The sequence below is a fragment of the Ammodytes marinus genome (genome assembly GCF_949987685.1).
Source record: "Ammodytes marinus genome assembly, chromosome: 1".
Classification (NCBI taxonomy): Eukaryota; Metazoa; Chordata; class Actinopteri; order Uranoscopiformes; family Ammodytidae; genus Ammodytes; species Ammodytes marinus.
In genome coordinates, this window is record NC_137230.1 from 3,659,846 (window position 1) to 3,687,631 (window position 27,786).

The 27,786-nt window shown below is 41.2% G+C and overlaps 1 protein-coding gene across 1 annotated transcript in view; it reads right to left on the reverse strand.

Annotated features, from left to right (window-relative positions):
* Nucleotides 1-3,510: 3,510 nt before the first annotated feature.
* Nucleotides 3,511-27,786, reverse strand: part of LOC307264521 (mucin-5B-like) — a gene marked incomplete at both ends in the record, with an annotated part of 66,028 nt that continues 41,752 nt past the window's right edge. Inside the window, 20 exons of the mRNA XM_080045937.1 lie at nt 3,511-3,736; nt 4,281-4,404; nt 5,001-5,040; nt 5,233-5,361; nt 6,159-6,254; nt 7,358-7,480; nt 8,537-8,580; nt 8,736-8,834; nt 9,395-9,563; nt 9,685-9,719; nt 10,585-10,715; nt 21,934-22,003; nt 22,130-22,308; nt 23,114-23,297; nt 23,535-23,724; nt 23,922-24,169; nt 24,373-24,544; nt 24,725-24,846; nt 26,811-26,921; nt 27,423-27,533. Of these exons, the coding sequence (XP_079902063.1) occupies nt 3,511-3,736; nt 4,281-4,404; nt 5,001-5,040; nt 5,233-5,361; nt 6,159-6,254; nt 7,358-7,480; nt 8,537-8,580; nt 8,736-8,834; nt 9,395-9,563; nt 9,685-9,719; nt 10,585-10,715; nt 21,934-22,003; nt 22,130-22,308; nt 23,114-23,297; nt 23,535-23,724; nt 23,922-24,169; nt 24,373-24,544; nt 24,725-24,846; nt 26,811-26,921; nt 27,423-27,533 (2,603 nt within the window). The remainder of the gene's footprint in view (nt 3,737-4,280; nt 4,405-5,000; nt 5,041-5,232; nt 5,362-6,158; nt 6,255-7,357; nt 7,481-8,536; nt 8,581-8,735; nt 8,835-9,394; nt 9,564-9,684; nt 9,720-10,584; nt 10,716-21,933; nt 22,004-22,129; nt 22,309-23,113; nt 23,298-23,534; nt 23,725-23,921; nt 24,170-24,372; nt 24,545-24,724; nt 24,847-26,810; nt 26,922-27,422; nt 27,534-27,786) is intronic.

Below are 27,786 nucleotides of genomic sequence, written 5' to 3' on the forward strand. Positions count from 1 at the left end.
CATCCAGCCAGATTTCTGCCAGTCCAATCAGCGGCCAGATGGAGTGGCTCAGAAGCTGGCGTATGACATATGTCACAACCAAACGTAATTGGATTGGTTGGCAGATCCAGAGTGGCACTGGTTTTAGTTTTTAACTTCAGCAGACACCCGTCTTCAAGTGAGGGAACGTTTGTCAATTGAGCGATTCGAGACCTTCTGTACAAAGTAAATGAAGTACGATGGTCTGGTAGGACCAGGCTAAGGAGGGACTATACAAAGATGATATTTACTCCAAATAAATAGTTGACTCTGCTGTGGACATCAAAATCTACATGTTAATACTTAAAACAAGCTAATACAAAGAAGAATAACAAACAAAAAGATGTGACACTTGACACTTTGAATATTCTAACCATTGGATTTCTCTGTGCTAAAGACGTCTCAATATGCCACAGTCCGCACCCACTCCTTAGTCTGCAATGAGTCGAGCACAATATGAGCTATTGTTCAGGTGTAAATATTACGTGTGTTGCACTAAGGAGGTGAAGAGGACTGTGGCTCTCACATTAAAGTTGGAGGACTGACTGCGTAAATAATCCACATGTGACTCAGCTCCCTCAGTCCAGGATATGCATCCTGTGGTGCATCTTTAACAACATAACTCTAGCTCTGTTTCATCGACTGGAATGTTTGTGTCGTGTCAATAGAGACTTATGTTCTGCCAAATGTTCTTACTGTAAATGTGCTGTCAGTGCAAGAAATGTCATGTTGAGCGATATGGATTATATATATATAACAAAGTAATTCAGATTTCCAATACTGTCAACTGTCCAATTAGATGGGGGATCCTTTATGATACCATTTTGCGTTCATTTAGTCAAATTGTCAAAGTGATAATGTTTTTATGACCTTTAGTTTGAATCCCTTTTCGTCTGTCTTAATTAAAGAAGCAGATTGTTGTAAATACGCCTTTCTTTTATCCTTTGCCTTTCTTCCTTTCCATGGATTGAAAGCAGTGGTGAGCTGTGAGCAGTCGGTTGATGATGGACCAGAATAGGTTGGGTCCTGCTCCCACTATGCAGATGAATTGTGGCGACACATCATGGGTTTAGGGTAGGTCTGAGTATATTTAAATAGATGTAGCTAGTGTAACTGCAACAGGCCAGGTCAGGTTGTCTCGGATGTGAATTCACTCCAATCAGGGCTCTAAAGCAAAGACTTGGAGCATCAGGATATGCAGTTGGCCTCACACTTTGGACAAGGCTGTCTCTTATCGACTGTATTTTGATATATGTGCTTAATGTAGTTTGTCTGCTTTTTGTATGCCTACTTATTTTTTTTTAATGTTTAACATCAACTTGTCCAGAGAATATAGAATACATTTATCAAAACGTTCAACCTCAACCGTAAAAGTATATTCAAATCTCTTCCATTTCTTAACACTTACTGTATAAATTGCCCAAACTCATTTCTTAAACCCTTCTGTTTGGCAAGTGCTGGATGTAAAATCTTATAGAACACGCAAACATCAGAATAACATTTGCATAATAAAAACTGAACTGCTACTTTTTTCTTTCTTTGTTTAAGTGTTTATTTGGTTAAGAAAAAAGAAAATGGAGAACTGCCTTGCTTCCTGTAAAATGTAAAATGATTGATCCTCCAATAAAAAGATTTATAATATAAAAAATCTAAAAAAAAATGAACTGCTTATGAATCACTAGTGTAGTTCCTTCTTAACATTCAAAACATTTCTTGTCAGCTCATATTTCATGAAATATCATCTTGTCATTGGATAATTTACAATGTAAATACGTTGCTCATTTCACTTAATGTGGGATTTTTTTTTCTTATGTGACGTATCAAGCTAAATAAATGTTGAATGGAGTAAACATCCTTGTTAAACAAAACTATGAATACTTGTACTCTCCACCCAATAGCCTGTAAGAGATCTTACTAAGAGATGTGTGCTGTGTGGTTCCGCCTTGCCCTAAGGCACTGACTGTGTCACATTGGGAATGTTTGACTTTGAGTGTGTGTGTGTGTGTGTGTGTGTGTGTGTGCCTGTCATCGCAGCTTTGCCATGATCTTTTCTGGAACCTTTATCTGACATGTCCTGGATAAATACTCTGGGTTGGGGAAGTAAACTAAAATGCAGGATGTGGCCACTAGCTGCTTGGTTAATGAGTGTTACCGTAGGTCAAGGTGGAGGCAGACACACACACACACACACACACACATGCACACACACACACACACACACACACACACACACACACACACACACACACACACACACACACACACACACACACACACACACACACACACACACACACACACACACATAGCTTAATATGGATTAACAACCTCAACAACATGGTGTTGGGAACATGTTTTGTGAGTTGCGATAAGAGCACTGACACAATATTTACATGATAATCATAACAAAATTGTATTGCATACTGTTTTTAAAAGTCAAGTCCAAAGCCAACAGGTCCATTGACCCATGTTATGCTCTAAAAACAAACCGTGAATAGCTAGAATAATATTGAATTGAACATTTCTAGTAAGGCTTTATTTTGACAGGCAATAACTGCAAACTGTTGGTTAAGCTCATTTGTAAAAATGGAATTTGGCACCTACTTTATGACACTGTTCATCTCTTATATTTTTATAAATTCAAATGAAATAATATCCAAATGGTAATAGTCTTTTAGTATAAATCATGTCAGCTCAACATGATAAAGTGGCAAAATTCAACAAATGTTAAAAATCACTTGCAAATATGAACCCGTAAGATTTATCTTTAGCCACTTCAGATATGTTAGTTTGTTCTGAGCCCATAAGCCTTGTAATGTTGAATGTAGGATTTCCTTTAAGGGCTGCTTCTCAAAGATTTATAGCCTAAGGCTTGGTAACAGTGTGAACTTCTCTCTCTGTCATTCCTCATGGAGTTTGTGTCACATGGGATTGTTAAGAAACCATTTCAGCTTTACCTAGTAGAACTGTGACATAAAAATCTAGAATATTCTGTTTGATTAAAAATAAAAGCTGAAAACTTTGGAACAAAGATGTTAGTACGTGCGCCTGTGTGTTTGTTTTGTGTGTTAAAAGTTATGTGTTATGGAGTTCTACTTGGCTCTCAATTTGATTGTGCTTAAAATGACCGGGTGATGAATGGCAAATTTGATTAGTTGCTCACACACACACACACACACACACACACACACACACACACACACACACACACACACACACACACACACACACACACACACACACACACACACAATGCAGTAAAAGAACAGAAGAAAGACAGCGATGCTCTGCTTGCAGCTACATCTTTATTGATGAGAGATCTTGGTGGGTTTACAATCTTACCAAGCTAAAAACTAATCTAACACATAAATAAGAGGAATTAGGTGTGAACCATTGTGGTTGACACTGGTTCAAATTGTTGTGGTTATTGTTCTTAAAATGTGTGTTCATTACATGGTCAATAACTAATGCTAGTCTTGTTTTTTTCCCGCCTCATCTCCTGCCTCTCCGTGAGCGGCCGCTGGAGGGCGTGGTCTCTGGTTTACTGTTAGCCAGCACGAGGCACTCCGTCTTGAGGCAGCCACAGGAGTCGATGTGGGTGTAGGTGTAGCTGATCTCTGTGTTGTCAGGGCAGGGCAGTTGGACCTGCCGCTGTGATGTGCTCAGCTCCTGGCAGCAGGAGCAGGTGTGCTCCAGGGATCTCAGTTTGTCAGAGTAGCTGAGAGAAAAGAGAGAGAATGGATGGAGAGAAAACATGGAAAGAGGAGGAGAGAAAGAAAGTGAGCAACAAGGAAATTGGGGGAAATGTAATGTAAGACTACAGAGCCACAATGTTTAGAAAGCTCCTCGATAAGGTCTATGTCTAACATTAACCCTTTAAGTCACATTAACCCTTTAAGTCACATTAACCCTTTAAGTCACATGCATACAGAATTCTTTTATATCTATAATTTCAGTTTCAATACATTCTGAAGTTTTAAAGGGGCACTCCAACTACTTTAAGATGTTGGTCATTTTAAGGTCCATTTACTATGGTTGGTACCACTTACTCTGTGACAACAGTTGTGTAATGAATTCTGCGGCCCTGGGTGAGCTTTATCGTTTTTTTTTTTTTTTTTTTAAGTCTTAAAGTAGTCACACGTACTACGGTAAATGAAAATGTCCTTCAAAGTGGTAAAAAAAAGTAAAAATAAAAAATATAGGGAAACATTTGAAGAATTGTCCATGATGTCTGTGATAAGGGAACATGAGGGATGACTTACAAGGTGAAGGTACCACATGCTCCACCACAGGATGTGATGTTGACCAGTTCTTTGGACTTGCAGCCCTGGCTCTCCAGGTACACAGGTATGGTGGACACACTGCATGGACGACCCTTCGGTACACCTTTGTAAAGAAGCAGCCAAAAAGAAAATGTGTTTACACTGGAAACAAACCGAACCATGGTTCACTTTGATCTGAACTGTGACCACCTCAGAAGTTCGGATCTGGATCAAACTAAAAAGTCTGAAAGTCTGGACCAAACATGGCAGGTGGGAAGGGCCTAACAGTTGCAATTAACCCTCATATCCACACATTTGGTTCAGGAACTGTTTTTATTAACTGTATTGTTTTTAACCCCCCCATATATCCTATGTACGGCTGTTTTGGCACAATGTACTCTGCACTTTTAACTTAGCATTTTATCTTGCATATTGTATTGTGTTTATTTTGACATTTAATTTATTTCTGTATATGTAAACTTAGAAGCTGGTTTCTCCTGTAAATACAACTCTGGTCTAAGGAGACCACCAGCATAAATTATTTACAAATAAAAATTATTCCTAACTGTGTTTTATAAGAGATTTTCTTGAATTACATCACAGGGTTTTGTGTAGGCCCTAACCCTATTTATAGGCAGTATATGGTGTAACCACAGTGATAAGAGAGTGTGGGCAATCAACAGGAACATAAATAATGTGTATGTGTAAAGCAATACATACAGACACGGCAGCATCCGTCTGGCGCGATGGTCTCTGTTCCCTGCAGGAGACACACACACACACACATTCATCAGTAATGAGTGTGGTCATGTTTTCAAATTCTACAGATTCAGATGTGTGTCAGATCATGAATAACAGGCCACCATTATGATAGTTTGGGAGTGTGCGTCGGTGTGTGTGTGTGTGTGTGTGTGTGTGTGTGTGTGTGTGTGTGTGTGTGTGTGCAGTCTACCGGTATGCATTGATTAGGGTCGTAGAGAGGACAGATGGTCTTAGCCTCGACGGTGATGAACTGAGTACCGATCTGCACACACTCAAACTTCAGACAGGGGAGTCCAGCGGGAGTCCAAATGGTGCCGGCCTATAAGAATAAGAAGGTTATCCATCACTTCATCAACCCACTACTTTAAAAGGTTTGCACTGCATTACAAGGGGAAATTATATTATATCTAATTATATATATATTAATTAGTAATACATTTTAAAAGTTTTGCCTTCATATCTTTTCGTTAGCCTAATAGCATAATTGCCTAAAACATATTTACTCTACTCTACTTTTACTCTACATCTACTCTATTCTACATCTACTTTTCGTTAACCTAATAGCATAATTGCCTAAGTCATATTTTAAGGGTTATAGAGTAGGGTAAAGTAGATGTAGAGTAGAGTAGATGTAGAATAGAGTAGATGTAGAGTAAAAGTAGACTAGAGTAAATATGATTAAGGCAATTATGATATGAGGCTAACGTTATGATGTAATCCTGTTAGATCTAATTCTCTCATGTATCCTGTGGAGGAATCACACCTCCAAGTGAATGAAGACCAAGACAGACATGAACCCTTTTATCCAACTATTAAATGTCGTTAACTGACTAACTAACATATCCATTTGCTTGACCTGCCATCATGTTGCATGATGCTGTAATAGCACTGACATAGGTGCACTGTACAACTGAACACAATTGTTGTATTTAAAAGACAGGAGAGACGTGCAAGAGGCCTTGTTGATATATAAAATCTAATCTCTTCCTACTTCCTACTCTCTCCAAACACAGGCAGGCATGCACACACACACACAACAACATATTACACACACACACACACACACACACACACACACACACACACACACACACACACACACACACATTGACCAACCTTTAATGTGTGCGTTGAGTTCTGCACTGTGACAACGCAGCTTGTTTGGACACATTTCCCACAGCACTGTCCGGGGATGGTCTGATACTCAGAACCCTGGATAGCAACACAAAGACAAACGTGTCATACAAACAAAAAACATTAGCATTATGCTAGGTTGACAGTGTGGCTTTATCAAACAGGTAACTCCCATAATGAAAAGAGCCGAGTTTATTAATATTTCTATTATCAATGATAATAACAATAATATTTCCAGTGGCAGTCAATAGGCTAGGCTAAACTAATGTTGAGGCAAATAATACAGATCACTAAATGCCCCAGACAGTCTTAGATTAAAACTGTATGCTGTGTAACTATTGTAACCAAATAGTAATGCTAAAGAAAAGGCCACCAGAAAATGAAGAAATGACCCAAAACAAAACCAAAATTCAAGCATTCTGCAGGTCTGTATTTGAGGTTGTAAAGAATGTCTTCCAATATGGCGCGTGTTCAGTTTGAATCTGCCCCGAACTCTTTCCCAATAAATTACTCCTCTGACAGTTACACTCACAACTTTTTCCCTGTTCAATGATTGAACCCAATGAAGAAGCTGTTACGACATAGCACAGAGAAGCCTGATGACATGCACATGTTGCTATACTCAGATCTCCACTTAGAAATAGAATAGAAATATCAATTGATGCTGCTTGATGCACAGAGGTTCCGTGGCCAAGATAAGTTCAGTTATATCAACAGTTAAGACATATAGAATGTCAGAATGACCTTAAAGGAGAATTAAGTGATATTTATTTTGGTAATATACATGTTAAATCTCTATATATTCATAAAGCAATCACTTAAACAGTATGCACAGCTCATAACACAGGTCTCCCAGTCATCCAGCTTTGCAGTAATTGCGAGTTAGAATTTTGAGTATCCCGCTCGTTTAATCCAATCAGAAGACAGAGCGCTATAAAGAGGAGGGTCTCTGTGCCCGTGAACGATGACTCGCTGCTCTCCATCGCGGCACTATCTGATGAAGACGGCTGTGTGTTCATGTGGTGCATAGATACGAGGGAGGGGACTGCTAACTTCAGTCACTGACAGGAAATCATCTTAAAAGACCATATCACTTATTTCTCCTTTAATAAATTAAAGAATAGTGTCTACGAGTGTGTGGGTATGTGTGAGGACAATGAGAGAGGGAGGACTAGTCTTACCACAGGGCAGTGTTCGTCACATGCTATCTGCTGACATTGTATTGTGTTCAGATGGCTGCTGGCATCTATCTGGCTACTACAAATGCACTTGAAACATGGCTGCATTGGCACCAGTTCTCCAACCTGGAAGGACATGAGGACAAGATCAGTACGCATACAGATACTACTAGAAGAACATTTAGGAACAGCTCTCAATAGAACACCATAGAGTCAATAATAAACGTGTTTAAATGTATAACTCTGACATTGTCAGTCAAAAACGGAACATCTTTGTAAAGGGAGAACTCATGTCTGGGTTCTTTTGCATAGGATTGCATTTGGTTTTACAGGCAACAGGCTAAGTGGGCCACTAAGTGTATGTTCAAGTTCAATGCGATGGAACAGGTAAAATATGAATCTGCTTCATGTGAAATATTTCAACATTACATTTTTTGATAGGTTGACTGCGATATTCTGCCAGACATTATCTTTAACTGAATAACACTTTAACTGAAAACCAAAATAACTCATCCGCAAAATGTGACTAGGGCACATCTGTGTTACTCCTGAACCATGAGGCAAAGAAGCCTAGTTTGTTCCTTGACAGAGAGCCAATTCTTATAGGCCCCATTGTTTTCTTCCTACATGTGTCACCATGTTGAAGGTTTTTGCGACTTTTTGTCTAAACCTTCTCCTTAACTATTTACAATCTACAGACATCCAATCTTCACCAAATCTGGTAGGCCCTTCATAACACTCATGGCTGTGACCAACTTGCTTTTTGATTTGCCATTACCACACAATATCATGTAAAGTTGCGACAAATGTAAATATAAACCAATCAATTCTAATAAGTATAAAAGAATCCTGCTATATCTGATGGTATTTGAGCTACAGTATGAGTGGTACTGCAGCAGCATGGCCATTTACCGAGTGCTTGTGACCTTTGACCAATTAGTCTTACTGGACAAAGCCTAGTATTCCCGGGTAAGAATGAAATAACCCCTAATATGACATGATAATTCGCCAACACCACATGGTATTTTGTCTAGAAATGTTATGTGATTCAACTCTTCAAATCTTTCTAACGACACACAATTTTGATTGTAGAAAAATGTCACAGTCCAAGCCCTCCTGTATGATTGTGTACAGTATTCTAATCACTTCACATCAGATTCCCAAGGAGGTGTGAAAACTCACCTGATATTCCTTGTTGTCGTGAACACACACTGACTTTTTAGGCACTGTAAAGGAAACAGACCAATACATGAGTAGATTTCAAATGTGCTGCAAAATGTAATCTGGCTTTGTAGCTTCAGGGACACACACTCTCTCTCTCACACACACACACACACACACACACACACACACACACACACACACACACACACACACTCACCGCAAGTGTGTTTTAAACAACAGACTCCCTTGGTGGTGTTAAGAGTAAAACCAACGGGACAGGACGGCACAGAACCAGGACACTGCTTCACATCGCACTCTGTTCAAAGACACACATGGATAAATAAAGAAGGGAAGAAATGGGAATGTTAATAACAAAAACAAAAACCAACAAAAAAAGACAGAGGAGCTCTTTCCCTGAAAAAACAAGTACATTTAATGCCCCATTGATGTATCCTACCATGGCCTCATGCCAACTTGCCATAAGCTATCTAATTCGAGACACTTCAAACAGACAAAAATCCTCAATAGATGTTAAATAAAGTACTGCTGAGGATGTCTCACTCCATGTATGCTGGGATATGATCAGTACTGATCTTGATCCTGAATGCAGGGGTCAAGATCTATAAACTGTATTAAACATATAGCTACATACAGTTTATATAAACTCATAAAGAGACCACTCCAAATGTTCAGTGTCTCTTATTTTACTCTTAAGAGGCATATTTTTGAGTAGAATGAACATTTTGATTTTATAGTATATAAGCTACTGACAACATTTCTACCAAATTCGCAATACAATTTTTTTTCCGGGGCTGTATTTAGAAATACAGAGTGTATTGACTCCAGTGGCTGTTTCCATATTTTTTGCTCACTTACCACACTTCTCCTTTTGACAGCAGCCAACAGTGTGGTTGACCCTGATCTGACCTTCTTGGTCACAGCTGAGCGGTGGCTGTGTAGGACAGGACTGCTGACGGCAGGTGACTTGCAGGGTGTCCTCGTCACATATACACTCCGTACAGCCTTCGGTCCATGTTGAGTTGGCCTGAGGACACAATGGTTATTGTAGAATTATGGCAGAAGATGATAAGGCATCATCAGCTATTATTGGCTTGTGAAAAGGGTTTAGAAAGAAATTTGAGTGTGACTGTAGACAAATGACTCACCTTTGTCCATTTTCCATTTGGCAACCGACATATTTCTAGAAGGGGAAAAACGAAAGGCATTAATTCACTTTTATCGATTGGGGGCGTTGGTTAGCCTATATCTGGAGCTAAGTCTGGTATATTCGGACCACATCCTCTCTAAACAATACCTTTGTATTATTTTCCAACTTGATTAATAGTCCTAAACCTTTAGCTAGGAGATTGCATTGTGTAGAGAAGCATAGGGCAGCTTGATTAGTTGAATCGGCTAAACAACAGTCTGCTAACACACTCAGACTCCTTTTATGGTTTGGGTCTACGCTTCCCTTAATCACTTCTACTCTAGCTCCATCTAGAGGGAACTCTGTTTGGTTTACAACACACTTACAGTAAAGAGGTGAAGCAAACAGCTGTTCATATGTTCAGGCTACTAGCCAAAGAAAGTCAGCTACAGAACGGCAGAGTTATGACAACAAGCTTGGTTAAAGTAAGGGAAAGATTATGTTATGGTAAAAACAGCCAATGTTAATTGTTGGTCTATGATGAGGTGCAGCTCTTGTTTTCTTGAGTTAAAGTTGAATGTTTTAGACACATGGCTATAGGTCCAGGATAACCAACTTTATCCAATAATAACATATGGTATTTGTATTACTCGGCATGTGGCATCCTTCTTATGTTATGTTGTTAGGTTAAGTTAAGTCAGTCAATTAAGTACATTTTACACGAGGTACATTGAAATTAGTCTTTTTTGCATCTCCCCTCTCCAGTTTCCTACTCCAGAGGGGGTCAGAGCGCAGGGTCAGCCATAGTACAGCACCGCTGGAGCAGTTTGGGCTTAAGTGCCTTGCTCAAGGACACAATGGTAGAGATGCTAGGCACCTGTAATACCAGCCACCACTACTTATGCTTATATAGTCTTACCACAATTGTGCACACATTCATTTGAGTTGGAAGAGAGGAGGACGCTGCCGGGTGGGCAGTGGCAACCCTCCAGCTGCACATTGGACATGGCACTGAACTCATTGACGGTGACGATGAATTTCGTGTTGTACCTGCAGGAACAACACAATACTGTTACTACTGAAGGCCACACTTTAGTGTTCTATTAAGTCAAAGCATGAATGACAATATTAACTAGAACTGCAAGCAGTTGTGAACGGGGGCCAAGCCTCCCACGCGACTCGGGATCGGGCGTCGTCGTCCGCGGCGCCGGCCCCTCGCCTCACGGAATCCGGGGATGTAAAGTTTTTGAATGTGGGATGTTTGGTTTGGGAGTTATAGACCAAAAGGCAAAAATAATGGCAGAGAAAGATGCTCAAGTGTGTTTTTGGCGCCCCCTTTTGGAGCAATTTAAGGAAAAAGTAGAACCAGCCTGAGAACCATAGGACAAACACATGTGTGAAGTTTTGTGTTAATAGGATAAATCGTTTTGGATTTAGGAGCACTTTGGTAAAAGATAGCTAATGTGCAAATCTTTAAAGCGCTACCGTTTGGTCTTCCGATGGTCATAGAAAAATTCTTTACACAACATTTGCTCGTGGGAGTCGGTAAAGCATAATGCTTTTGGTTTCGTCGAAATCGGACAAAAACTGTAGGAGGAGTGTGTTTTGGTGACTGACACAGTTTTTGCGATGTAGCGAAAGTAAATCCCATATGCAAATGGGCGTGGCCTATCCCGAAAGATGCAGCTGACTTGTGGGCATCTGTGGAGATAAAGTGTTTGACTGTGGGATGTTCGGTGTGGAAGTTATAGCCCCAAACGCGTTTTCTTTGCTTTTTGTGGTTTTGGCGCCCCCTATGGATGACATTCGCAAAATTACGTTAGATAGAAAGATGCGGCTCAATGTACCGAACAAGTGGATGTCAAGTTTTTGAATGTGCGATGTTTGGTTGGGGAGTTATAGCAAAATCAAATTGTCATCCTCTCCATTGTAAAGACACTTTTTTGAATTTTCCCATTTTCCCGCCTAAAGACTTAGAAAATGGCAAAAACAGGCAAAAAAATTGAAAAACTCTTTTTTTTAATAAGTCCGGCCCACATAGGACTTTCTTGCCCATATTTTCGCCATAGGCTCAGGTATGCCCCATGATAGTCTCCCTTTAGTTTCAAGAAAATTCCCTTTTTTTTTTTTTTTAAGGAATTTTCGCGAATTTTAAAGCGCTACCGTTTGGTCTTCCGATGGTCGTAGAAAAATTATTTGACCAGCTTTTGCTCGTGGGAGTTGGTAGAGCATAATGCTTTTGGTTTCGTCCAAATCGGGCGAAAACTGTAGGAGGAGTATGTGTTGGTGACTGACACAGTTTTTGCGATGTAGCAAAAAATGTATATATACGCAAATGGGCGTGGCCTATCTCAAAAGATGCAGCTGACTTGTGGGCATCTGTGGATATAAAGTTTTTGACTGTCGGACTTTCGGTGCGGAAGTTATAGCCCAAAACGCTTTTTCCTTTGTTGTAGCGCCACCTAGTGGCCGGGATGTCTGAATTTTTTTGTCCGCATACGGGGTACGGACCTGGATATGCCCTGGAAGTGGCATGTCCCAACCCTTTACGGTTTGGGCTGCAGCACCAGTTTTACGCGGAGAAGAATAATAGGAACTAGAACTGCAAGCAGTTTTTACCGGGGGCCAAGCCTCCGACGCGACTCGTCGTCAACCGCCGCGCCGGCCGCTCACTTCAGAGAATCCGTGGATGTAAAGTTTTTGACCGTGGGATGTTCGGTTGGCGAGTTATGAGCAAAAGCAGATTGTCAGCCAGATTAAAATGGCGGCCGGAGCTAATTGCACAATGTAATGTCAATGGACATGCTAGCTGAGATTAGCATCCCGCCTTTTTTCTTTGATGGAAAAAAAAATATCTAATTTTATTAAAAAGTCCCTTACACATTAATATTTCTTGGCCATATTTTTATATAGACTCGTGTATGCCCCTTGATGGTTTCCCGTGAGTTTTAAGAAAATTCCTCTGGTCAATTAGGAGATATAAAATTTCCTAATTTATGGCGCCCCCTTATGGCGAAAATGTCCAATTTTTTTATTGAACGCAATTAAGGGTAGCCCCAACATATGTCTAAAATTTGGACTTGATCCGACTTATGATTTTGGATTTATGAATTTCTACGTAAAACGTAGCTAATCAACAAATATTTAAAACGCTACCGTTTCGTTATCCATGGTCGTATCAAAATCATTTTACATGATTTCTTTCCGTGTTGGTCGGTAGATGTTCTGTGCAAAGTTGGGTGTCAATTGTGCAAAAATTGTGGGAGGAGTAGCGAAAAGTCAATTAGGAGATATAAAATTTCCTAATTTATGGCGCCCCCCTATGGCGAAATTTTCCCAATTTTTTATTGAACGCAATTAAGGGTAGCCCCAACATATGTCTAAAATTTGGACTTGATCCGATTTATGATTTTGGATTTATGAATTTCTACGTAGAACGTAGTTATCAACAAATATTTAAAACGCTACCGTTTCGTTATCGATGGTCGGATCAAAATGCTTTAGCATGATTTCTTTCCGTGTGGGTCGGTAGATGTTCTGTGCAAAGTTTGGTGTCAATTGTCCAAAAATTGTGGGAGGAGTAGCGAAAAATCAGTTTTACAGTTTTCGCGATTTTGCGAAAAATCTATAATATCGCAAATGGGCGTGGCCTATGCCAAATGATGCAGCTGACTCCACTGCATCAGTGGATATAAAGTTTTTGACTGTGGGATGTTCGGTGTGGGAGCTATGACGTTTTCCTTGATATAGCGCCACCTAGTGGCCGGCATGTCTGAATTTTTTTGTCTGCGTAGTCCGGACGGACCTGGATCTAGTCATGCAATTGGCATGTCTGCACCCTTTACGGTTTGGGCTGTGGACACAGTTTTAGGGGGGTAAGTATAATAATCCTTACAAAAACAATAGGGTTCCCTGCCCCGCAGGGCTTGGGAACCGCGTTGCTGTGCAAAACGCGGTCCCAGCTCCTGCTCGGGCTTGGCCCCCTAACTAGAACTGCAAGCAGTTTTTACCGGGGGCCAAGCCTCCGACGCGACTCGTCGTCAACCGCCGCGCCGGCCGCTCACTCCGCAGAATCTGCGGATGTAAAGTTTTTGACCGTGGGATGTTCGGTGCGGGAGTTGTATAGGTATCGCTGTTTACGGATGAATTTCGCGAAAGTGCCACGGTGGAACGATGCAGCTCAATTCACAGAACAAGTGGATGTCAAGTTTTTTAATGTGCGATGTGTGGTTGGCGAGTTATGAGCAAAAGCAGATTGTCAGCCTTGACAAAATGGCCGCCGGAGCTAATTGCACAATGTAATGTCAATGGACATGCTAACATTCCCGCCTTTTTTCTTTGACGGAAAAAAAAAATATCTAATTTTATTAAAAAGTCCCTTAAACATTACTATTTCTTGGCCATATTTTTTATATAGACTCGGGTATGCCCCTTGATGGTTTCCCGTGAGTTTTAAGAAATTTCCTCTGGCCAATTAGGAGATATAAAATTTCCTAATTTATGGCGCCCCCTTATGGCGAAAATTTCCGATTTTTTTATTGAACGCAATTAAGGGTAGCCCCAACATATGTCTAAAATTTGGACTTGATCCGACTTATGATTTTGGATTTATGAATTTTTTCGTAAAACGTAGCTAATCAACAAATATTTAAAACGCTACCGTTTCGTTATCCATGGTCGGATCAAAATTCTTTCGTATGATTTCTTTCCGTGTGGGTCGGTAGATGTTCTGTGCAAAGTCTGGTGTCAATTGTCCAAAAATTGTGGGAGGAGTAGCGAAAAGTCAGTTTTGCAGTTTTTGCGATTTTGCAAAAAATCTATAATATCGCAAATGGGCGTGGCCTATGCCAAATGATGCAGCTGACTCCAGTGCATCTGTGGATATAAACTTTTTGACTGTGGGACGTTCGGTGTGGGAGTTATGACCCCAAACGCGTTTTCCTTCATTGTAGCGCCACCTAGTGGCCGGCATGTCTGAATTTTGTTGTATGCTGAGATTTCACGGACCTGGATCTAGTCATGCAATTGGCATGTCTGCACCCTTTACGGTTTGGGCTGTGCACGCAGTTCTAGCGGCGACAAATAAGAATAATAATAATAATCGCCACTAAAACAATAGGGTTCCCTGCCCCGCAGGGCTTGGGAACCGCGTTGCTGTGCAAAACGCGGTCCCAGCTCCTGCTCGGGCTTGGCCCCCTAACTAGAACTGCAAGCAGTTTTGACCGGGGGCCAAGCCTCCGACGCAACTCGTCGTCAACCGCCGCGCCGGCCGCTCACTCCACGGAATCCGTGGATGTAAAGTTTTTGACCGTGGGATGTTCGGTGCGGGAGTTGTATAGGTATCGCTGTTTACGGATGAATTTCGCGAAAGTGCCACGGTAGAACAATGCAGCTCAATTCACAGAACAAGTGGATGTCAAGTTTTTTAAAGTGCGATGTTTGGTTGGCGAGTTATGAGCAAAAGCAGATTGTCAGCCTTGACAAAATGGCCGCCGGAGCTAATTGCACAATGTAATGTCAATGGACATGCTAACATTCCCGCCTTTTTTCTTTGACGGAAAAGAAAAAATCTAATTTTATTAAAAAGTCCCGTAAACATTACTATTTCTTCGCCATATTTTTCATATAGACTCGGGTACGCCCGTTGATGGTTTCCCGTGAGTTTTAAGAAAATTCCTTTGGCCAATTAGGAGATATAAAATTCCCTAGTTTATGGCGCCCCCTTATGGCGAAAATTTCCAATTTTTTTTTTGAACGTAATTAAGGGTAGCCCCAACATATGTCTAAAATTTGAACTTGATCCGACTTATGATTTTGGATTTATGAATTTCTACGTAAAACGTAGCTAATCAACAAATATTTAAAACGCTACCGTTTCTCTATCCATGGTCGGATCAAAATGCATTAGCATGATTTCTTTCCGTGTGGGTCGGTAGATGTGCTGTGCAAACTTTGGTGTCAATTGTCCAAAAATTGTGGGAGGAGTAGCGAAAAATATGTTTTTCAGTTTTCGCGATTTTGCGAAAAATCTATAATATCGCAAATGGGCGTGGCCTATGCCAAAAGATGCAGCTGACTCCAGTGAATATGTGGATATAAAGTTTTTGACTGTGGGAGTTTCGGTGTGGGAGTTATGGCCCCAAACGCGTTTTCTTTGGTGTAGCGCCACCTAGTGGCCGGCATGTCTGAATAGTTTTGTATGCGTACACGGCCCGGACCTGGATCTAGTCATGCAATTGGCATGTCTGCACCCTTTACGGTTTGGCCTGTGGACACAGTTTTAGGTGACTACAAATAATAATCCTTACTAAAACAATAGGGTTCCCTGCCCCGCAGGGCTTGGGAACCGCGTTGCTGTGCAAAACGCGGTCCCAGCTCCTGCTCGGGCTTGGCCCCCTAACTAGAACTGCAAGCAGTTGTGAACGGGGGCCAAGCCTCCCACGCGACTCGGGATCGGGCGTCGTCGTCCGCGTCCGCGTCGCCGGCCCCTCGCTTCACGGAATCCGGGGAAGTAAAGATTTTGAATGTGGGATGTTCGGTGTGGAAGTTATAGCCCCAAACGCGTTTCCTTTGCTTTTTGTGGTTTTGGCGCCCCCTATGGATGACATTTGCAAAACTACGTTAGATAGAAAGATGCAGCTCAATGTACCAAACAAGTGGATGTCAAGTTTTTGAATGTGCGATGTTCGGTTGGGGAGTTATGAGCAAAATTAAATTGTGAACCTCTCCATTGTAAAGACAGTTTTTTGAATTTTCCCATTTTCCCGCCGAAAGACTTAGGAAATGGCGAAAACAGGCAAAAAAATTGAAAAACTCTTTTTTTTAATAAGTCCCGCCCAGAAAGGAATTTCTTGCCCATATTTTTGCCATAGACTCAGGTATGCCCCATGATAGTCTCCCTTGAGTTTCAAGAAAATCCCTTTTTTTTTTTTTTTTAACGGATTTTCGCAAATCTTTAAAGCGCTACCGTTTAGTCTTCCGATGGTCGTAGAGAAATTATTTGACCAACTTTTGCTCGTGGGAGTTGGTAGAGCATAATGCTTTTGGTTTCGTCCAAATCGGGTGAAAACTGTAGGAGGTGTATGTTTTGGTGACTGACACAGTTTTTGCGATGTAGCGAAAAATGTATATATACGCAAATGGGCGTGGCCTATCTCAAAAGATGCAGCTGACTTGTGGGCATCTGTGGATATAAAGTTTTTGACTGTCGGACTTTCGGTGCGGAAGTTATAGCCCAAAACGCCTTTTCCTTTGTTGTAGCGCCACCTAGTGGCCGGGATGTTTGAATTTTTTTGTCTGCGTACGGGGTACGGACTTGGATGAGCCCTGCAAGTGGCATGTCCCAACCCTTTACGGTTTGGGCTGCAGCACCACTTTTATGTGGAGAAGAATAATAAGAAGAACTAGAACTGCAAGCAGTTTTTACCGGGGGCCAAGCCTCCGACGCAACTCGTCGTCAACCGCCGCGCCGGCCGCTCACTCCGCAGAATCTGCGGATGTAAAGTTTTTGACCGTGGGATGTTCGGTGCGGGAGTTGTATAGGTGTCGCTGTTTACGGATGAATTTCGCGAAAGTGCCACGGTGGAACGATGCAGCTCAATTCACAGAACAAGTGGATGTCAAGTTTTTTAATGTGCGATGTGTGGTTGGCGAGTTATGAGCAAAAGCAGATTGTCAGCCTTGACAAAATGGCCGCCGGAGCTAATTGCACAATGTAATGTCAATGGACATGCTAACATTCCCGCCTTTTTTCTTTGATGGAAAAAAAAAATATCTAATTTTATTAAAAAGTCCCTTACACATTAATATTTCTTGGCCATATTTTTTATATAGACTCGTGTATGCCCCTTGATGGTTTCCCGTCAGTTTTCAGAAATTTCCTCTGGCCAATTAGGAGATATGAAATTTCCTAATTTATGGCGCCCCCTTATGGCGAAAATGTCCAATTTTTTTATTGAACGCAATTAAGGGTAGTCCCAACATATGTCTAAAATTTGGACTTGATCCGACTTATGATTTTGGATTTATGAATTTTTTCGTAAAACGTAGCTAATCAAGAAATATTTAAAACGCTACCGTTTCGTTATCCATGGTCGGATCAAAATGCTTTAGCAATTTTTTTTTCCGTGTGGGTCGGTAGATGTTCTGTGCAAACTTTGGTGTCAATTGTCCAAAAATTATGGGAGGAGTAGCGAAAAATATGTTTTGCAGTTTTCGCGATTTTGCGAAAAATCTATAATATCGCAAATGGGCGTGGCCTATGCCAAATGATGCAGCTGACTCCAGTGCATCTGTGGATATAAAGTTTTTGACTGTGGGACATTCGGTGTGGGAGTTATGACCCCAAACGCGTTTTCCTTCGTTGTAGCGCCACCTAGTGGCCGGCATGTCTGAATTTTTTTGTATGCTGAGATTTCACGGACCTGGATCTAGTCATGCAATTGGCATGTCTGCACCCTTTACGGTTTGGGCTGTGCACGCAGTTCTAGCGGCGACAAATAATAATAATAACTAGAACTGCAAGCAGTTTTTACCGGGGGCCAAGCCTCCGACGCGACTCGTCGTCAACCGCCGCGCCGGCCGCTCACTCCGCAGAATCTGCGGATGTAAAGTTTTTGACCGTGGGATGTTCGGTGCGGGAGTTGTATAGGTATCGCTGTTTACGGATGAATTTGGCAAAACTGCCACGGTGGAACGATGCAGCTCAATTCACAGAACAAGTGGATGTCAAGTTTTTTAATGTGCGATGTGTGGTTGGCGAGTTATGAGCAAAAGCAGATTGTCAGCCTTGACAAAATGGCCGCCGGAGCTAATTGCACAATGTAATGTCAATGGACATGCTAACATTCCCGCCTTTTTTCTTTGACGGAAAAAAAAAATATCTAATTTTATTAAAAAGTCCCTTACACATTAATATTTCTTGGCCATATTTTTTATATAGACTCGTGTATGCCCCTTGATGGTTTCCCGTGAGTTTTAAGAAATTTCCTCTGGCCAATTAGGAGATATGAAATTTCCTAATTTATGGCGCCCCCTTATGGCGAAAATGTCCAATTTTTTTATTGAACGCAATTAAGGGTAGTCCTAACATATGTCTAAAATTTGGACTTGATCCGACTTATGATTTTGGATTTATGAATTTTTTCGTAAAACGTAGCTAATCAAGAAATATTTAAAACGCTACCGTTTCGTTATCCATGGTCGTATCAAAATTCTTTTACATGATTTCTTTCCGTGTGGGTCGGTAGATGTTCTGTGCAAAGTTTGGTGTCAATTGTCCAAAAAATATGGGAGGAGTAACGAAAAGTCAGTTTTGCATTTTTCGCGATTTTGCGAAAAATCTATAATATCGCAAATGGGCGTGACCTATGCCAAATGATGCAGCTGACTCCAGTGCATCTGTGGATATAAAGTTTTTGACTGTGGGACGTTCGGTGTGGGAGTTATGACCCCAAACACGTTTTCCTTCGTTGTAGCGCCACCTAGTGGCCGGCATGTCTGAATTTTTATGTGTGCTGAAAATTCACGGACCTGGATCTAGTCATGCAATTGGCATGTCTGCACCCTTTACGGTTTGGGCTGTGCACGCAGTTCTAGCGGCGACAAATAATAACTAGAACTGCAAGCAGTTTTTACCGGGGGCCAAGCCTCCGACGCAACTCGTCGTCAACCGCCGCGTCGGCTGCTCACTTCACGGAACCTGTGGATGTAAGGTTTTTCACCGTGGGATGTTCGGTGCGGGAGTTGTATAGGTATCGCTGTTTACGGATGAATTTCGCGAAAGTGCCACGGTGGAACGATGCAGCTCAATTCACAGAACAAGTGGATGTCAAGTTTTTTAATGTGCGATGTGTGGTTGGCGAGTTATGAGCAAAAGCAGATTGTCAGCCTTGACAAAATGGCCGCCGGAGCTAATTGCACAATGTAATGTCAATGGACATGCTAACATTCCCGCCTTTTTTCTTTGACGGAAAAAAAAAAATCTAATTTTATTAAAAAGTCCCTTAAACATTACTATTTCTTGGCCATATTTTTCATATAGACTTGGGTATGCCCCTTGATGGTTTCCCGTGAGTTTTAAGAAAATTCCTCTGGCCAATTAGGAGATATGAAATTTCCTAATTTATGGCGCCCCCTTATGGCGAAATTCTCCAAATTTTTTATTGAACGCAATTAAGGGTAGCCCCAACATATGTCTAAAATTTGGACTTGATCCGACTTATGATTTTGGATTTATGAATTTTTTCGTAAAACGTAGCTAATCAACAAATATTTAAAACGCTACCGTTTCGTTATCGATGGTCGGATCACAATTCTTTCCAATGATTTCTTACCGTGTGGGTCGGTAGATGTTCTGTGCAAAGTTTGGTGTCAATTGTCCAAAAATTGTGGGAGGAGTAGCGAAAAATATGTTTTGCAGTTTTCGTGATTTTGCGAAAAATCTATAATATCGCAAATGGGCGTGGCCTATGCCAAATGATGCAGCTGACTCCAGTGCATCTGTGGATATAAAGTTTTTGACTGTGGGACGTTCGGTGTGGGAGTTATGACCCCAAACGCGTTTTCTTTGGTGTAGCGCCACCTAGTGGCCGGCATGTCTGAATTTTTTTGTATGCCGAGAATTCACGGACCTGGATCTAGTCATGCTATTGGCATGTCTGCACCCTTTACGGTTTGGGCTGTGGACACAGTTTTAGGGGGCGAAGTATAATAATAACTAGAACTGCAAGCAGTTTTTACCGGGGGCCAAGCCTCCGACGCAACTCGTCGTCAACTGCCGCGCCGGCCGCTCACTCCGCGGAATCTGCGGATGTAAAGTTTTTGACCGTGGGATGTTCGGTGCGGGAGTTGTATAGGTATCGCTGTTTACGGATGAATTTCGCGAAAGTGCCACGGTAGAACGATGCAGCTCAATTGACAGAACAAGTGGATGTCAAGTTTTTTAATGTGCGATGTGTGGTTGGCGAGTTATGAGCAAAAGCAGATTGTCAGCCTTGACAAAATGGCCGCCGGAGCTAATTGCACAATGTAATATCAATGGACATGCTAACATTCCCGCCTTTTTTCTTTGACGGAAAAAAAAAAATCTAATTTTATTAAAAAGTCCCTTACACATTAATATTTCTTGGCCATATTTTTTATATAGACTCGTGTATGCCCCTTGATGGTTTCCCGTGAGTTTTAAGAAAATTCCTCTGGCCAATTAGGAGATATAAAATTTCTTAATTTATGGCGCCCCCTTATGGCGAAATTCTCCAATTTTTTTATTGAACGCAATTAAGGGTAGCACCAACATATGTCTAAAATTTGGACTTGATCCGACTTATGATTTTGGATTTATGAATTTCTACGTAAAACGTAGCTAATCAACAAATATTTAAAACGCTACCGTTTCGTTATCCATGGTCGGATCAAAATTCTTTTACGTGATTTTTTTCCGTGTGGGTCGGTAGATGGTCTGTGCAAAGTTTGGTGTCAATTGTCCAAAAAATATGGGAGGAGTAGCGAAAAATATGTTTTGCAGTTTTCGCGATTTTGCGAAAAATCTATAATATCGCAAATGGGCGTGGCCTATGCCAAATGATGCAGCTGACTCCAGTGCATCTGTGGATATAAAGTTTTTGACGGTGGGACGTTTGGTGTGGGAGTTATGACCCCAAACGCGTTTTCCTCCGTTGTAGCGCCACCTAGTGGCCGGCATGTCTGAATTCTCTTGTATGCGTACACGGCCCGGCCCTGGATCTAGTCATGCAATTGGCATGTCTGCGCCCTTTACGGTTTGGGCTGTGCACGCAGTTTTAGATGACTACAAATAATAATAATAATAATAATAATAATCGCCACAAAAACAATAGGGTTCCCTGCCCCGCAGGGCTTGGGAACCGCGTTGCTGTGCAAAACGCGGTCCCAGCTCCTGCTCGGGCTTGGCCCCCTAATAATCCCTACAAGATCAATAGGGTTCCCTGCCCCGCAGGGCTTGGGAACCGCGTTGCTCTGCAAAACGCGGTCCCAGCCCTACTCGGGCTTGGCCCCCTAATAATAATCCCTACAAGAACAATAGGGTTCCCTGCCCCGCAGGGCTTGGGAACCGCGTTGCTCTGCAAAACGCGGTCCCAGCCCTACTCGGGCTTGGCCCCCTAATAAAAAACAATTATATATATATATATATATATATATATATATATATATATATATATATATATATATATATATATATATATATATTGACTTTAATGATAAACAACTATGTGTTAGTGAATTGCTGTACCAGGAATCACAGGTAGGCTCCACCATAGGGCCACAGGCTTCATACACTTTGGGACTTGGACAGTCAAATTCTATTAGAGAGAGAGAGAGAGAATTAGCATAATCTTTTGAGTATAGGCAGTAGGTCCTTGCTGTGATGCATTTGGTTAGCTGTGAATTGTACGAGTGTATAAAAGTGTATGACACTAGGGCATTACCACAGACTCCTTTGGTTGCGTTCCTCCAGTCAATACACACTCCGGCCTCGGCACAGGCGTCAGCATAGGTTTGTAAGCTGGTGCAGCCAATGTGATGAATGTGCAAGTGACAAATGTCAAATTCGCATGCCACAACAAATGGAGTGCTGTCAACCAACTTGTGGCAAGGTTCGAACACACTGGGGAAGATAGGATGTATAGTCAATATGGACACTGGGCACAAATGGAATGCATTATTGCGCATTTTCAAGCTGGGACAAGTGAATAAACCAGTAATGTGTTGCAGGCCTGATGTGATATTTCTAATAAGGCCTTTTTCAGATATGGAATCTTTAACAGCGTAATCTTCATCTATGTGTTGAAGTCATTGCCTTTTGTTATTCAACACAGGCGTCTGCTGTCTCAATGTTTGCTTTATGTATGGCTTTATTCAGACATGATAGAACGATATGGAAAGAACTGCAATGCTCGCTTGGTATTTGGAGAGCATGCGTGAGTTAAAAAGCACTGGTATGAAAGAAGAGGAGCGTTTTCCATTCTCTTACAGGCTGCATCCCCGGTGGATTTTAAAACATATTTTGCACTTGTATTTTTATTAGAACTAGTTTTGTTCAGTACATGACAAATGTATTACTGTGAGAAGGTCTTGAGAAGGTAAAACCAAACTGGTATTTTATCTGAGCTACTTCGGTTTGTGTTACCTTTAAGTAAATGTGACTCCTTTCAATTCAGACTTGTGCTGTGTTGGAAGTTGTAATCCAAAGTGTCTAAACGGGGCTTTAGTGAATAGGTAATTGTGACTGAATGACGGATCTTTGCATGTAGGACATTTTATTATTTTGGCAAGAGCTTAAATATGAAAAAGTTGCAAGGGAGTGCACATGTCCCCCATGGACAATATATACAGTAGACTGTCCCTGTCTATTGGTAAAATAAAAAACCATATCAAATATAAAAGAGATGGACTTTTTCCTCCTACACTACCTGCTATTGATGATCTCACAGAGGGTTGTATCGCAGGTTGGAGGTGTTGGTGCAGGTGTGGGCTGAATTGGATGTTCACAGGAACTGTCGTTAGCATGCCACTCGTGTGCCATATTAGGACATGAAGGATCAATGATGCCACTGGGTAACATACAGTCGTCCGTCCGGTTGTTGTCGCACGTGCCTAAAGAAACCCCATCGTTAGTAAAACCGTGACACTCAAGTCAGTGAAGCCCTGCTGCTTTTTCAGCTTAAGCCCTGGAATTATATATAAGCCATTTCAATGCAAGTTACTTTTTCATTCCCTTTCAAGAACAGCAAAATCATTTCTTCATGTCCTATGTATGTCTCAGAAACATTTAACCATTCTAAACCGTCATTCATATCTACTAGAAAGATGCTTCATTTCTGCAGAACTTACCACACTGTCCCCAGGTGTTGTTGCCAAATTCACTGAAGGGCAGGTAGATACTGAATATTAGCCCTGAGAAGGTGATCTTGGCATGGATTTTAGGGATGAGTAGCACTGTTTGGATACCAGTGGTGGTTATACGGAATTCACCGTGCTGGTATGCAGGACTCACAGGTTTACCATTCACAGAAACAGAAATCTAGAACAAAAAGCATTTTGATATAGATGTGAGACATATCCCTTAAAAACTTATTTGTAAGGTTCTTTGCACCCACAGTACACGTGCTTCTTGGAAGAGATTTACACATTAATTCCACTGAAGGCAAACAAGGGAAGATGCTGTTAGGATGTCTAGTGTTTTGAATTAAAAATTGAGAAAACAAATGGTTAGTTTACCTGGTTCGTGAAATTTCCATTGATATCGTTCTGTGTAATAAAGATCTTGTAGTTGTCATAGAAGACAGTGATGGATTGAGGACAGGACAGGCCATCGATGGCACCACAATAGTAGTTATCGATCATAACACTGAAGTTATATCTTGGCAATATCTCTTTCACCAGCCAGTAGGAACAGTTGCCTTGGAAACCATAGTAGGTTCCATCGAAGGTGACATAATGGGGGTCTCCCCAACCATAGCAGGTACCTTCAAAGGGCACAGATAATACATCAAATACATAAAAAGCAAAAAGATTCAAAGTCATCTAGTACAAAACACCCATTATCAAAAATAGATAATAGAAGTCAAATACGATTCAAATGAAAACTAAACACTGCCACAGTTCAAAGCGTTTACATGTTTAAACACAAGGATTGTGAAACCAAGAACAGTAAGTAGGCTATACTTACATTGACATTCATAATGGGAGCAGCATCCATCATCATCCTTCACTTCAACAGCAGGGAAGTTATTTGCACACGCTATAGGCTTCGGAGTTGGACATGTCTTGCTGTTATAGGTCACCTTTCCATTATTACATACTCCAATACTACAGTTACTTACTGACCAAATTTCACCATCCTACGAGAGGAATCATAGATTGCAATGAGAGGATTGTTATTACAGTATACTTTAATAAATAGTTATGCAAAGTCCATAATAAATTGTGAGGGTTGTTTTGGAGATTAACAAATGTGTATAGAAATAAAGATAAATATGTAATGAATGCAGATAAAAACGTACATTTCTTGGAGGATTTACTTCAACACACTGACGCAGAGGTGCTTTACACGGGTAGTGAAAGGGAACTACAATACAGCTCTCATTGCAGTACCCTATGTAACAGTGGCCATCATTGTCTGTCACATTGTAGACCGTGGAGCCTGAAAATGAGGCAAATGAAGATTGTTGAAAAAGTCACAAATCTCACAGATATGCACTGTGGAGACTATTCTCAGCAGATACAACCTTTTGGCTTAAAGTAAATGAATTCAGAAACTAAAAATAGAGTTTATTACAACTTGAGATTTATTTTCTTAGCTCTTGTTATTGACTTTATAACACTGTAATCGTCAAAGTGATTGCTGAAATCTGAAAGTAAACAGAGACTAAGAATTGGTTCAACCAGGCAAGAAACCCAAGCAGTCAGAGGCACTAGTTGAGGACAACTAACAATTTGTCCAGATCATCTAAACATATGTTTGGTTGTACAACCAAAAGTGAACTGCGGAAAAGTCACTTAGTAAATTCTCATTGCACAAGAAAAATGTCCATCTACGATGTAGGTCAAAGTCAGAAAAAAAGACGATCTGTAAACTGTGAAGGATATTAGCAAAGATGTATTTTACTTTAGTTGACCTTTAATCCTTTTATCTTCTCCAAATTGGGCAAACCTGGTGTGTGTATCAAATATTATTCTCTTTTGTTTGGTGATGTCATATCACTGAACTTGCTTAATATTTTTTTTTCATTAACTTAACAGTAATTAAATAGTTTTTGACTATACAATAACTTAATTTGGAGACAGGGTTGCAAAATGACAACATAGGGCCAAAATCACTAAAGGATTTTTCTGCTTTTGAGTAAACCTGTGCAAATGAGAGAAAAGATAGCGTCCAAACGCTTCCAACGGGGAAATATGTGCAAACTGCACTCAACTGTCCTGTGCCATTTGAATGTGCGGAAATTAGAGAATGTTCAAAATCCAGCACAAAATTGCGCCATTACTATGCAAATAAGCCTAATTGAAAATACTGCCTAATCCTCAAAGGCCAGCGCTAATTGCCAAAGGCAGTTATAGTGGAGCAATTTATCGCCGTATTCCACCGTGTGTAACTGTAACAAAATTTCTCTCGCTCTCTCTCACTTCAAAGCTTGTGAGCAAAACGGAGGCAGACTACGCCCAGCTGCTAAACTTTGTGGAAGTTTTAGCGCTGGCATATAATTTGTATAAATTATTTTGTGGATACGGTGCTAAAATGGGACAGATTGCAGGCGCTATTTCTCCGCGAATAATGTAGGTATATGGACGCGCAGTCTCTTCTCAGTGGATCTGGCCCAGAGTATTCCAAAATATTATTATTATATTGAATTAGGGACAGTTTAATAAGTACTTACCACGGGGGAAACTTGTACCATTATGAAGGCAGCAAAATTCTTGTGGTGCACCAGTAACTGTTCCTCCTGTCACCACAGGTGGCTGAGTTGTGGTTGCTGTTTCAGGTGTGGTAGAAGCCGTTGCGGTAGTAGTGGTTGAAGGTGTTGTAGGTGGCTGAGTTGTAGTTGTTGTCTCAGTTGTAGTAGGTGTATTGATTGTTGTTGTGCTTGTGGGTGGCAGAGGTGTAGTTGTTTTTTCAGTTGTGGTTGTAGGTGTATTGGTTGTTGTACTTGTAGGTGGCTGAGTTGTAGTTGTTGTCTCAGTTGTGGTAGGTGTGTTGATTGTTGTTGTGCTTGTGGGTGGCATAGGTGTAGTTGTTTTTTCAGTTGTGGTAGACGGTGTTGAAGGTGTTGGACACCCACAGCATTTGAATCTAATATCATAATCCAAACATTCCTGTTGAAGTCCTTGTTGTTTGTTGCTGCATATGAGACCCACATCTTTACTGCAAGTGACCGCTTGTCCCAGCTGTGATAGGGGAAGACCTGGGTAAAGAACAGATTTGCACTCAACTTCTTCTGGAGTTGAGCAAATATGATAACCAGCAGCAATGATTTTTTGGATTGATTCATCTTCTCCACCATTTGGACCTGGTGTGGGCTTTCCTAGGTTAATCCATTCTGACCAACCACAGGTCATATCATGTCCCCCAGGACAACTTGTAGTTGTAGGTGTATGAGTTGTACTTGCTGTTCCAGGTGTGGTAGAAGGAGAATTGATTGTTGTTGTACTTGTAGGTGGCAAAGGTGTAGTCGTTACAGTTGTAGTTGTAGGTGTATTGGTTGTTGTGGGTGTAGGTGGCTGAGTTGTAGTTGTTGTCTCAGTTGTGGTAGGTGTGTTGATTGTTGTTGTGCTTGTGGGTGGCAGAGGTGTAGTTGTTTTTTCAGTTGTGGTAGAAGGTGTTGCGGTAGTAGTGGTTGAAGGTGTTGTACTTCCAATTGTTGTAGAAGGTGTTGAAGGTGTTGGACACCCACAGCATTTGAATCTAATATCATAATCCAAACATTCCTGTTGAAGTCCTTGTTGTTTGTTGCTGCATATGAGACCCACATCTTTACTGCAAGTGACCGCTTGTCCCAGCTGTGATAGGGGAAGACCTGGGTAAAGAACAGATTTGCACTCAACTTCTTCTGGAGTTGAGCAAATATGATAACCAGCAGCAATGATTTTTTGGATTGATTCATCTTCTCCACCATTTGGACCTGGTGTGGGCTTTCCTAGGTTAATCCATTCTGACCAACCACAGGTCATATCATGTCCCCCAGGACAACTTGTAGTTGTAGGTGTATGAGTTGTACTTGCTGTTCCAGGTGTGGTAGAAGGAGTATTGATTGTTGTTGTACTTGTAGGTGGCAAAGGTGTAGTCGTTACAGTTGTAGTTGTAGGTGTATTGGTTGTTGTGGGTGTAGGTGGCTGAGTTGTAGTTGTTGTCTCAGTTGTGGTAGGTGTGTTGATTGTTGTTGTGCTTGTGGGTGGCAGAGGTGTAGTTGTTTTTTCAGTTGTGGTAGAAGGCGTTGAAGGTGTTGGACACCCACAGCATTTGAATCTAATCTCATAATCCAAACATTCCTGTTGAAGTCCTTGTTGTTTGTTGCTGCATATGAGACCCACATCTTTACTGCAAGTGACCGCTTGTCCCAGCTGTGATAGGGGAAGACCTGGGTAA